The sequence below is a fragment of the Phyllostomus hastatus genome, unplaced genomic scaffold (genome assembly GCF_019186645.2).
Source record: "Phyllostomus hastatus isolate PE091 unplaced genomic scaffold, TTU_PhHast_1.1 phas_scaffold_501, whole genome shotgun sequence".
Lineage (NCBI taxonomy): Eukaryota > Metazoa > Chordata > Mammalia > Chiroptera > Phyllostomidae > Phyllostomus > Phyllostomus hastatus.
This window is the reverse complement of record NW_025334033.1, coordinates 52,852,903-52,865,470: the sequence shown is the minus strand read 5'-3', so window position 1 is coordinate 52,865,470 and position 12,568 is coordinate 52,852,903. Positions and strand designations below refer to the sequence as shown.

Genomic DNA, 12,568 nt, shown 5'->3' with positions numbered 1-12,568 from the left:
TATGTCAAGGATCCCAAGCAGCTAAGAGCCGACTTGAGTCGGACAGCAGATGGGGAGGAGGGGGTGGCACTGCAGTGAGCAACCGGGCGTCCTCTGGGCTACCTGACCACCTCCCTCTTAGGACCAAGGGTGCTTGGAGGAGCGGGGGAGGGAGGGGTCGGGCAGATCTTCAGCAGCGGGAACATGCTGAGGGTCAGCCAGTGAGGAAGGGACCAGACGTTTCATGACTGGCACAGTTTATTTAGTTTACCACGTCCTGACACACCTGTGACACTTAGTCTCATAGCGGCCCAATGCAGTCACTGCTGTTTTTGTCCGCAGTCTGCCATCGAGAGATTAACTTACTTGCCTAAGTTCCCACCATTAGTAATCAGTGGAACTTGGACTAAGCACCAAGTTGGGTTTTTTCTGCCTCTGCAGCCTGGTCCCAGGTCCAGAAGCACCTTCCCAGGACACCTTGGCAGATGTGCATCCCTGGAGGAGACGGCGTGGGCTCAGCCCAGGGGTGTCCACATCCAGCCTGTCCCTTTGGCCATTCTGCTTAACGCGCTGACCGTTCCTCCAGGGCTCGGTGGTTCCTGGTGCGCCCAGACCAGTGGCTTCCGAAAGGAGAAAGGCCCTGATCTGTAGCCTTTGTCAACTTTCATGGTGTAAGTGTTCCCACCACGCCCTGTTTCAGGCCACCGACCCGCTGTCACTGTGTGGGTAGGAAGGATGCAGACACGGGCTCTCACAGCCGTCTGAGAGCCAGTTCCACTCCGCCACTGGCCCAAACCCGGCGACCTTGGCTGGTCTGAACTGTGGACACAGCGTTTGGCCAGAGTCCATTGAAGTGAGCGAGGCAGCAGCGTGTGGAGGCCTAAGGATGGGCCAGAGCGAGACCTGAGGTCAAGTCCTGGCCTCCCACTTGTTAACTGTGTGGCCTTGACCTCTTTGCCTGTGTTTCCTCAATGGTAAAACGAGGGCACAGTAAATAGTCCCTACTGTGTAGCGTTGCCACGAGGATGAAAAGAGTTCATGATGTACCAAAAAAAAAAAAAAAAAAATGAAGCCAAGTGCCTTGCACAGTGTCTGGACATAATGCTCAATAAATGCCAGCTCTTTATTACTGTTGATCATTGATCCCAATGGCAGCACCGGCTCTAGAACAGTATTTGAACACTCCCCTCGGTTAGAACCTCCGGCCCAAGTTGTGGGCAGGTGCCAGGCAGGGAGGGGAGCTCCTGGGACTTCTTCCCGGCTGCTCACATGAGGGTTCAGACCCTCCCCTCCATCTCTGGTTGGAGAACAGCACCTCGACTACTTAGGCCCAGCCGGATTCTTGGGCCTTTTCTCCAAGGGGACAGAGGTTAGACTGTGCTTAGCCCTCTCCCGGCTCCTCCTGGCTCTAGAAAGGCAGAGCAAGTGCTGACTTCACCACTGAACTCGCTAAGGCCATCACCTCCCATGTACTTATCAGACCCCAGACCCTGTCCCAGGGACAGAGGCGGCGGGAAGGGTCCAGGACATATAAACAGGGTGGAGTGGGGAGACTCCAACGAGCCAGGTGGCCTGCATGGAGCACTGGGCGCCTGGGCACTGAAAAAAAAATGTCACTGGGCGCCTGGGCACTGAAAGGAGGTAGATGTCACTGGAGCCGCAGCAGCCTGCGACCTCCTGCACCTGGCTGCAGGGCCACAGGCTGGCCCTCTGGAAGTCTGGTCCCTGAGTGTCCTAGCCTTCTTCTCCCTGCAGCCTCTGGCCCCTTTGTGCTCTTCCAAGAGGCTCTCTCGGACTCTTTAGGGCACGAGCCGGGCTGCCTTACAGCCTTGCTCCCCTACTCCAGCCCAGGGACCTGAGATGCATGGCAAGATGGGAAGAGAGGAACAGGGTTCTCAGACTCCGGGGTCCTCAGAAGAGGGAGCGCAGCTGGGTGTACTCACTGGGCTTGGTTGAACGCAGTGAAGACCAGTTCCACTGAGGCCCTTGATCCTGATTTAGGGCCCGAAGGAGAAGTTCTAGGAGATGAGGACTCAACACGCCTTGCCTAGCACGGGGCTGGCCGTGGAGCTGCAGCTGTGCGTGACTGGTGGCCCAGGACACCCCCCCACCTCCTGTGTATCCGTGAAAACAGGAAGTGGGCTGAGAGGTCCCTGGAGCACTCAGTACCCACCCCAGCCAGACGCTAAGCACAGGTGAGGTAACCGCAAGGAGCGGACAGACGGAGAAGACAGGCTCAGACACGCGCATGTAATAAATGGGGCTGAAAAATGTGCTGCTGTCTCCCAAAGTCGGGCCACTAGAGCTGGGATGGGGCCTGAGCAACTTCCGTGCTTGAGAGAGAAAGTTTAGGTCTGATGGACAGGAGACCAGCTTGACACCCTGAATGGCAAGCCTGAGGTTCTGTGCTTGAACTTCTATTTAATAACATAAATGGTGCTTCTATTTAACCTTTTTTAAAAAGATTTTATTTATTTTTAGAGAGGGAAGGGAGGGAGAAAGAGAGAGAGAGAAACATCAATGTGTGGTTGCTAGGGGTCACGGCCTGCAACCCAGGCATGTGCCCTGACTGGGAATCGAACCTGTGACACTTTGGTTCGCAGCCCGTGCTCAATCCACTGAGCTACGCCAGCCAGGGCTCTATTTAACCTTTTAAAAAGTCTATTAAAAATCGTGGGATAGTAGAATGTTCGAGCTTAACCCCCTCCATACCCGGGTCAGGCAGTGCTCACAGCTGCTGCCCCCGAGACTCCCCCCGGCCCAGCAGAGCCAGGCTGGCACGGGAGCCCACAGATCTCTACAGACTCGGAAACACCCAGCCTAGCTGGGAAGGGCCCCGTCTGGGCCTGCCCTTGAGAGGCCTGGTGGCCCGGACGTGGGGCGATGCCTCAGTCACATCCAGAACCAGGGCAGAGGGCACCCCCGCCTCAGCCTGGTCACACGGGTAGGGCCCTGGCATCCCCAGTGCTGACCCTGCGGAGGAGGGAAGGGGTGACAGACTCAAGTGCGTCCAGGTGCTGTTTGCGGAGGCTTGTGGAGAGCCCACCTACGGCAATCGATTGAATTCCTGACTAGTAAGTGGGTGGTAATACTAGACCACCCATTTCCAGGTGAAAATCTGAAGCCCAGAGAAGCTCGACGATTTCTGTCAAGCTCTGAAGCTGGCGTCGCCCCTGCCACCAGGTCGCCTGGGGCCAGAGCCGGTTGCCCAGAGTCGCGCGCTTTGATGGACGGAGGGGGCGGGGGCGCGGGCGCGGATGCTTTAAAGCGCCCCAGTTGGTCGGCTCCCAGCGGTGCGAGGCGGGCACTCTCAGAGCCGCGGGGCGCGGGGAGCAGTGGCCCGAGCAGGGTCCCCAGAAGCATCAGAGGGGCCAGCAGAGCTGGGGCGCCTCCATCTACGGTGGGGAAGGAGCGAACCCCTACGGATAGAGGCGCAGAGCCTGCCAGGGGTGCGGAGTGTCCCACGTTGCCACGGAGATGGCACTGCACGTGTGGTGACGGTGCTCGCGCCCCGAGGGTCCCACCCCCGTGCCCTGCGTCCCTGGGCGAGCATGGAGCCCCCAGAGCCCGAACTGATCCGGCAGAGCTGGCAGGCGGTGAGCCGAAGCCCGCTGGAGCACGGCGCAGTGCTGTTCACCAGGTGAGGGTGGCCCGGGAGCCGCGGTGGGGGGGGGGGGCGGTGCAGGGGCCTGGTCAGGAATGGGTTCGAGGTGGCGGGCCCAGCTCCAGAGGAGGGAAAAACTGACCGTCCAGATGCGCGCAGAGGAGGTGGGAGCTGCGAGCCCTTCTGCCCTTACCCGGCCGAGGGAGCGTCTTGCTTCCAGCGCCCCACATTCATCCCGAGGAGGCTCTCTGGGGGCAGGAGTGGGTCCTCACCATTCCCTTGCACCCGCCACCACGCCCGGTGCTGTGCCTCGTGGGTGTTTGCTCCTTGGATAGTAACTCCAGGGGTGCCTACCGGGCCAGGAAGGGAGGGCTGAGGTGCCCATCCGCAGCTCCTACAGGGGGTGTGGGCTGGATGCAGGGCTGACGGAACACGGGGTCCAGACCCCAGGAGAACGCACTTCCTTCCAGCAACCAAGGGAAGGTTAAACCTTTCCAAGGAGAGGACCAAGCTAGCACATAGAACGGGGAAGGGATGACAGACGCCCAAGTCTCACCCCTCTGGGAAGAGGAGTAAGGGGTTGCCAGCCCCTAAGGGGGAGAGGGAGCCCAACCTGCAACCTCAGCTTGAGGGTCTCTTGGCAGCCTCTCTGCCAGCACCAGAGAGGCAAGACTCCCTCCCGCCGCAGTTTTCCAGGAGCCTCAGCTCCCTAAGCTAGCCCAGAACTTCTGAGGAAGCTTTTGCAAACCCCACCCCACTCCCAACTCCCAGCTCTCCACCCCTACCTCCCCTTAAAAGGGAAATAAATAACCCCTATGAGCCCTCCCAGAAGGGGCTGAGAGCTGCTGCATCGCTTCTCTGTCTCAGTGCTTTCTCCCAAGCCCACTGTTGACTCAGGCACCCTCTGTGGTTGCACCACTCCCAAGCTGTGTGACCTTAGGCAAGTTGCTTAACCTCTCTGGGCTCTTGCTGCCTCTATAAAACTGGGATAACTATTGTACCCACTGTTTAAAATTGTGAGGCATACACTAGTTAACAATGTGTAAAGTACTCAATGCTTAGCGAGTGAGTGTAAGGAGTTCTTAATACTATTGTTATCATGGCTGGCCAGAACCCTCTCAGGCCTGATGAGACTAGGAGATTCTGGCCCAAGAATGGGGAAGGTGGAGAGAGGGGGCAGAGAGAGAGTGTGTGAGGATCCCTTCCTGCCCCAGCACCCCTCTACTGCTTATGGAGGGGCTGCCACATGCCAGGTCCTGGGAGCGGCCTGGGGACACATGCTCTTTCTAGGAAGGAGGTGCTGTAGTTTACGGCTGAAACTCGGCACCCCCATTCCCACTGTGGCAGCCCAGCCCGTGCAGTGCTCGGTGCTTGCGGGTTTGCTGGGGCCTGCTGGGGCCCGCAGGGGGTCACACCCAGGGCTGACATCGGGGCCTCCCCCTACAGGCTGTTTGACCTGGAGCCCGACCTGCTGCCCCTCTTCCAGTACAACTGCCGCCAGTTCTCCAGCCCAGAGGACTGCCTCTCCTCCCCTGAGTTCCTGGACCACATCAGGAAGGTGAGGGGAAGGCCCTGCTGGAGTGGCCTCTGAGACCCAGCAGAGCGCCTTCCCGGGAGAGAATGAGGAACTGGGGAGAGTGAAAACCCCTTCTGTCTTCTGCCCCAGCCTGGTCTTACCCACCTCCTGCTCCATCCCTCTGCGCTAAGCTGGGCCCAGGCTGGGGCACCAGGGTCAGCCTCCTCCTCCTCCTCCGCCCTGCGCTTAGTCAGCTGGCCCCAGCTCTGTCACTGCCCTTCGCCTTGACCCCTAGCTCCTTTAGGTGGTGTTGGTGCTCATCCACTAGGGGCCCTCTGCCTATGAACACCAGCTGGGGTTTTCTTAGAGGCGCTCACAGGGCCTCAGTTTCCCTTCGTCTCAGGCAGACAACATGGTCTTGCAGGCGTGTTTAGGGCGTTGAGTCCCACAGAAGAGGGGGCTTCTTTCAGCGTGTAGCATTAATAGTTTGGCCGTCACACACCGAGAGCCTACTGTATGCAGGCACATGTTGCTTTCTATTTCTGACCCCCGAAAACCAAGTGTCCTGGTGACCTCTCATACCTCCAGTTGAGACCCCCAGGTTCTGGACTGTGGCTGTGAGCAGGGAGATCACTCCAGCTGCTGTTCTGTTTCACTGCCACCTTGGCCTTGACAGGTGATGCTTGTGATTGATGCTGCGGTGACCAACGTAGAGGACCTGTCCTCGCTGGGAGAGTACCTGGCTGGCCTGGGCAGGAAGCACCGCGCAGTGGGTGTGAAGCTCAGCTCCTTCTCGGTGGGTAAAGGGACTCTTCTCTGTCCTGAGCTCCTGACCGGAGGCCGCCACGCTCTGCTAGTCCTCCTTTATCTCCACATGTCCATACCCTCACGTGACTAGGGCTGGGGGCCTTGTTACATACCTGCTGTGCGACCCTGGTGCTGCCTTGACCTCTTGGAGCCTCCAGTTCTTCTCTAGTGTGACTTCTTTTAGAACCATAGAAAGTTAAGAAACCTGTGGGATTCACTGGTCTGCTCAGTTTTCTATTGCCGTGTGTAAGACCATCCCAAACAAACGAGGATTTCTAATTTCTCTGGACTCAGTGGGGTGGGTCTTCTGTTCCCCACGGGGTGGCTCGAGTCACTCATGCAGTGCATCCAGCCGGGAGCTCAGCTGGGGATGGAATGTCCAGAGTGACCTGTCATCCTTGCAGTCCCTCTCCCTGCAGCCTCATCATTCAGGGATGCAGCCGAGCTCCTGTCCAGGCAGCAGCTGGGCTCTACGAGGGAGCGTTCTGAGAGGACAAGCCCGCGCATGCCAGTGCTCTCTGGGCTCTGCTTGCATTACTCTCGCTGCTGTCCCGTGGACCAAAGTCCATCACACAGATGAGCCCAGGGTTAAGGTGGAGGGCCCCTGCTCAAGGCAAGGTTCACTGGGGGCCCCTGAGGTGACTGTCTACCACATAGTCCCGTCACCTTGCCCGATGGTCAGCACCTTGAGGAAGGGCCCAGATCTCTTGTCCTCCCTCTCCCCAGCACTGGCACCGGGCCCGGCCCTCAGTGGGTAGTCGGCAAGTATTTGTGGCACACATCAACCTCATTCTATTACGACGCACAACAAGTGAGGGCCGTTGTTTTTGTTGGAGGCCTACTGTGTGCAGATGCTGTGCTAAGAGCTTTTCATCGATGATCTCAGTTAATCATTTCAAAAACCCAATGAATTAGAACTTTTTTTGTACTTTCTCCGTTTAACTGATGAAGCAACTGAGGCTCAGAGAGGTGAGACGACTTGCTCAAGGTCGCAGCTCGTGAATGGCGGAGTCAAAAGGAGAACTCAGGTCCATCTGGCTGCAGAGCCTGGGCTCCGAGCACCGTGAATGCTGCCTGCAGGGGGCACGCTGAGGCCTGCAGGCAAAGACTTTGCTTGGTCTGAGCTGGTGGTCCTGGGCAATGCCTTGGCCTCACTTATGGGGCGGTCACAAGGTTGGGAGTGGAGTGAAGTGCTTTGTTCCCTATAAGCCCCACATTTCAGGGGGAAAGTGGGCACAAAGTGGCACCCCAGGACTGGGGCAGAGTCCTGCTCAGGGGAGAAGAGAGGCCCGGGAGCCTCTCCCAGTCACAGGCCTCGGCCTTCTCACCTGGGGAGCGGGGGACGCCTTCCTGCCTCTGGGAATGACGGCGCTCCTTCCTCTGCAGACGGTGGGCGAGTCCCTGCTCTACATGCTGGAGAAGTGCCTGGGCCCCGCCTTCACGCCGGCCACTCGAGCAGCCTGGAGCCAACTCTACGGGGCCGTGGTGCAGGCCATGAGTCGCGGCTGGGATGGCGAGTAAGAGGCGGCATCTGCCCAGCGGCCTCCACCTGGTGGCCTTCATCTGTCTGTGTCTGTCTGTCGGTCTGTGTCTATTGTAGCCCAGGCTCCCCTAGGCCTGCCTGCGTCTTGCTCCTTGTCCCCTTGACCATAGAGAAGAGGTGATAGAGCAGGCCTGGGTCTCCACCCCCGGCCCCCCGAAGTGCAGACGGGTGGCTTTTCCTTCAGCATAGGGCTTCTGGATTTTCCTGCATCCTCGGTGGCTTCTTCCCGGCTTGCCCTCTTTCCCCTCTGGAATCTCTCCTTCAGCCATGAGGAGCAGCAGCATACTGGTGGCCCTGGAGGCCTGGGGCCAGGAGGGTGTGGGGCTCTTCTGTCAGCGTCCCCTCCGGGTGAGCCTGGGCCACGTCGGGGAGTGAACGGCTGAGCTCCAGGCTCCTTCTTCAATGCTTTGCTCTCCCGGGTGTTTGCCTTTCACAAGGGAAGGGGAGGGACAGCTTGAGCCTCCATGGCGGAATCCCAGGCAGGTCAGTGGGAGAACCGCTGAGGAAGGGACAGGTGAGACTCTGTGAGGGGCTCGTCGGGGCCTCAGGGACCTACCATGGTGTCCCTGCAGTGTCATCCCCCCCCCATCCCTCCCGCAGCATTTCTGGTGGCAGCTCCCTTTTTGTCACTGTGTAGGAACCGGCTAGCCAGCCAGGGTGGGTGGGGGAGGGGCGGCTGTGGAAGGCCAAGGAAGGAGGGGTGACTTCATTCCGAGAGACGGGAGTCTCCTCTCGCCAGCCTTCCTTCCTGCCTCTGCCAGCACTGCAGGCGGGCCCTCAGCACCCCGTCTTTCATACTCATACTCGGCGTGTGCCAGTACTCGGGGGTGGATAGGCAAGAAAGCAGTCCCTCTACCTTTGCCCCGAGCTGCCTGCACTTTTATCCTTTGCTCTGTGCTGTGGTTGTGTAAACTCCTGAGGAATAAACCTCTTCTGTGTGACTCTCTGGCCCTCTGGGACTGGTCTTTTCTTGGGTGTCAGCGTGTGTCAGATGAAGCTGCAGGGTGGCGGATCTACGGCTGGGCAGGAGGATGGGGTCATGAGGGCCGCTGTGAGAACAGGTGGAAAAAAAGAAAAGGGCCTGGGGAAGCCAATGGTGGAGATGGAGCTAGGGGTCTGTGGTGGAAACTGCCGGGCTAGGCACCAAATCCAGTTCTTCTGCCTGGGCTTGACTACATCTCCCAGCCTCCCTTGCAACAAGATGGGCCATGTGACCAAGTTCTGGCCAATGGAATGTGTGGACATGGATGCTATTCCAAGACCTAGACCCCCAAACTCCTGCAAGCTACTCTGTGCTCTGTCATCCTGCTGCTGGTTTGATGCAGACCTTGCAGTGACCTTGGGGGCCATGTGTTGAAGCTGCAGGGCCATTAGCTGGAAGGAACTTGGGGTTCCCTGAATCACTGCTTGGAGGAGAGAGCCCACTAATCAGAAGTGCCTGGTGGTGCCCAGGTACTTCTCCTACAGGTAGAGCAGGGACTCATTTTGAATTTTACAGGAAAGAGACATAAACTTGTACTGTGTTTGTGTCATTATACATTTGGGGGTCAGCGACCTGCTAGCCCCCCTGCCAGGGATAGGAATGGGCCAGGACAGCAGCAAAGGGCACCAAAGACTCTGAGGAAAGCTCGTAGATCCTCCTCGGAGGGGAAGGTGCTGATCACAGGGCAGGCTTTTAGCAGACATTAAGTGAGTTAATCTGGAGTGTCTATTGGAGTTGAAGAGCAGGGGTGTGTGTGTGTGTGTGTGTGTGTGTGTGTGTGTGTGTGTGTTCAGGAGGGTCAGGCAGACAGGGGGCCGGGAAGGGTGCAGCATTAAGAGTGGACATCATGCCAACAGGCGTGGGGGTTAGCTCCCACTCCCTGCTCCTGGCCTCCAGTGTGTGGGGTCCTGGAGCTGGGCTGTGAGTGGCTGGAAGGGCTGTACCCAGGCCACTGTCCTCACCCTGAGGCTTCAGTTTTCTCAGCAAGACCGAGGCTGCTGCGGCCAGCAGAGCCTCCCAGCCCCCAGCCAGGCTCAGGTGGTGAGGCCTGCCAGGCAGTCTGCCTGCAGGCGTTGGGGCTGGAGCACGTTAGGAATGTCTTCCCACTGTGGCACCGAGGGTGGGTTTTTGTCGAGCCCCACCGTAGCCACTGAGCCAGGGCCTCCACACTGTGTGATCTGATGACAGCTCAGACTCAGGAGGCCATGCCTGGCCTACAGTCCTCGACTGTGCGGCACCCACTCAGGTGAGTGGGGTGACGTGGCTTTGGAAAGACTGAACACTCTCCTCTGACCCGTGTCTTCAGCCACCTTAAGCACAGGTGCTTTTCACCTCTCTTGAAGGCTACCCTTCTGCTTGTGCGTGCGTGCATGCGTGTGTGTGTGTACGTGTGCATGCACGGGGGGGTAGGATGGGTAGCTCCTTCCTTCTCTCAGCCCTGCAGTTCTCTCTGTCTTGTACTCCTCCCCAGTCTATCAGGTCACGTGTCCCATCTTCTACAAAGAGCCGCCCCACCCTACACCCCTCTTCTCTCTCCAGCTACCACTGTTTCTTTACTTCCTTGGACAGCAAAACTTCAAAAGAGTTGTCTTTCCCTGCAGTTTTTCATTTCCTCACTCTTGTGAGCAAACAGGAACCTATCTCACCAGGCTTTCAGCCTCACCCCTCATCAGTTATGGTCAAGCCACCAACAACCTAATTTATCCTGCAAAGTTCAGGGTCAGGTCTCAGCTGTCCTCTCGCTCTTCTGCTCAGCTGCACTTGGAAGAGTTGGTCACTCTTCCCTTTATTTTTAAACTTTTTATGATAAAAAAGTTGTTCACGTGCACAAAAATCCGAGGCTAGAGAATCTCCATGTGCCCTTCACCCAGCCTCAAGGGCGAGCGCTCAGGGCCCCCAGCCCCTTTCATGTTGCTGGAGACTTAGTTGTAAAGCACATCCCACTTCCTGTTCCTTCACCTGCAAAGTCTTCTACGTGAACTACTAGCTGATGCTTTTTTCACTACTTAACCCCGGCCCTCAACACACCAAGAAGAACAGGATCTCCTCACCTCACCTAATGCCCAGTCCGTGTCTGAAATCCCCTGATGTCTGAAAGATGTCTTTCTGCAGCTGGTTTGTTCCACTCGGGGTGTGACCAAGGGCCTCACGGCACATCTTGCTGTGTCTCTTAAACCTTTCATTCCCTACGGTCTCTCCCCCATCTCCTATACCTTGGGTTTGTGGGAGAAACCATCCTGTTTGTCCAGCGGCACGCGCAGCTGATGCTCTCCGTGGTACCTTTGAATTTGTTCTTCTACGGCCGTGTTTACCGTGTTTGGGGCTGGGGCTCCCTCCTTCCTTCTGGAGTTCCTCTTTCTCGGGCTTCAGGGCCAGCAGGCTCCCCCGGTTTTCCTCCTTCCTCACTGCTTCTCCTCCTGCTCCATCTCCTGTGGGGATTCTCCTCCCAGCTGCCTCAGACCCCCTCCTACCTCCACTTGCCCATGCAGAGGTCTCAGCCAGTCCATGCTTCAAACAGCACCCGCGTGCTGGTGGCTCTGAAGTGTACGTCACCTCCCCAGCTCTCCCCTGCTCCAGACTCCAGTATCCGGTCACCTGCCCGACATCCCCACGAGGCACCTCAAATGGGACGTGACCCAAATAGAACTTGGTATTTTCCCCACAGCCGGCCTTCCCAGCATCCTCTGGGCTACGCCAGTTCGCCCCAGTTGTTCAGGCTGAAGAACGGGGAGTCGTCCTTACTTCCACGCTCTCTGTCAGACTCCACGTTTAACCCATCTCCAGACTCTAGACTGGATTTCTCCACCTCTTTCCTCACTCACTGCCCTGTCCTCATCTGCGCTGCCGTACTGTTGCTCCTGAGGCTCCCAACAGAGCCCCAGGGGGGTTTCCGCTTCCATCCTGTCCCCACCCAGTGGCTACATGATCACTTCAGCACCTCACGGGATCATACCGCTCCTGGGCTCCGAATCCCCCAGGAGCTTCCCCCATGACTGGAATAAGCCCTGGAGTCCTGGCTGGGACCTGCAGAGCCCCGCCACCCTTGCAGCTCCGGCCTCACTCTGTTCCAGCCACTCCGGCCTCCCCACCCGTCCTCGGCTGCCCCAGACCCGCTCGGGGCCCCGTCCTGCATCACCTAGTGCCCCGCCTCTTCCCGGCCTCCCCCTGCCCTCCCGCTGACACTGGCCGAGGACGGTGCAGACCTCAGCCCCGAGGGCCACTCTGGGGCCCACTCTGGAAATCTTCATCTGGTCAAATGTGGCTTCTAGTCTGGCCAAAAGCCCAGTCTCACAGCCCAGCACTCACCCTGGAGTTTCTCTGGCCAGGGGAAGGCTGTCACAATGGTGCCTGGGTAGCGCACAGTGCAGAAAGGTCTCCTTTATTGCTCAGGGAGCTCTCAGGGTATCCACAGCAGAGAGAGCGAGGCAAAGCTCTCGCTCTCTCCACCTCTCCAGCAGACCAGGCAGCACTTCCCGGCATTTCCCTGCGAGGGTGGGGCCCCCAAAGGCCTCGGGGGTGAGGGGACCCCAGAAGGGGCAGCTCTGGCCCCAGGGACCAAAGCTGTGAAGGTGTGCTGCTCCAGCCCGGTGACCTCAGGGAGGTCCATCCCTTAGCAGCTCCAGCTCCTTCCAGGTGGAGGGAAAGCCGTGCTGGGCGGGTCCGGATGCAGAGGCACAGGCCAGCAGAGGTCGGGAGACTGTTTATTCAAGGCACGGTCACAGCATGAGTAACAAGAAGGTTCAGCATTCTGGCACATTCCTTTAGTGGTAGCGGCCAAGGGAAGTCCATACCCCTCACCTGGGTCCCCGGAGGATGCAATGCTGCTGATAGGCACTTGGCTTCCAGAAGCATCTGAGGAGGAGGCAGGCAGGCAGGCAGGCAGTCGTGGAGCTGCTCTGGACCAAGTAGGGCACTTCTCAAAGGCTCTGGGCAATACTGGGTCCCCCCACCCTGGAGGCAGCCCCCTCCAGCACAAACCAAATCTGAAAGGGGGTGCTTCGGTGGACAGGTAGGGGAGGGGCGACTGGGCAGTGGGCCGGCAGGCGAGGTGGAGGCCAATGCGTGAGGCAGGTGTGGGCCAGCTCGAACTGGAGGGCAGGTGCCTGGCTGTGGGCTGTGAGGAGCCAGAGTACGCCC

At 58.4% G+C, this 12,568-nt stretch overlaps 1 protein-coding gene across 1 annotated transcript; it reads left to right on the top strand.

The window, feature by feature from the left end:
- The first annotated feature begins 3,036 nt into the window (after positions 1 to 3,036).
- NGB (neuroglobin) lies at positions 3,037 to 8,371 on the top strand. The gene is made up of 4 exons (XM_045822173.1): positions 3,037 to 3,619; positions 5,030 to 5,141; positions 5,776 to 5,895; positions 7,293 to 8,371. Exons 1-4 carry the CDS (start codon positions 3,531 to 3,533, stop codon positions 7,425 to 7,427), a joined length of 456 nt encoding a protein of 151 aa, XP_045678129.1. The 5' UTR covers positions 3,037 to 3,530; the 3' UTR covers positions 7,428 to 8,371.
- Positions 8,372 to 12,568: the final 4,197 nt, after the last annotated feature.

What these genes read in the sequence shown, in the direction of transcription:
- NGB (XM_045822173.1), top strand. Translation starts at nt 3,531, where the DNA reads ATGGAGCCCCCAGAGCCCGAACTGATCCGGCAGAGCTGGCAGGCGGTG. An exon ending in GGCGCAGTGCTGTTCACCAG is followed by an intron (nt 3,620 to 5,029) that starts GTGAGGGTGGCC and finishes CTCCCCCTACAG; the next exon opens with GCTGTTTGACCTGGAGCCCG. An exon ending in TGAAGCTCAGCTCCTTCTCG is followed by an intron (nt 5,896 to 7,292) that starts GTGGGTAAAGGG and finishes CTTCCTCTGCAG; the next exon opens with ACGGTGGGCGAGTCCCTGCT.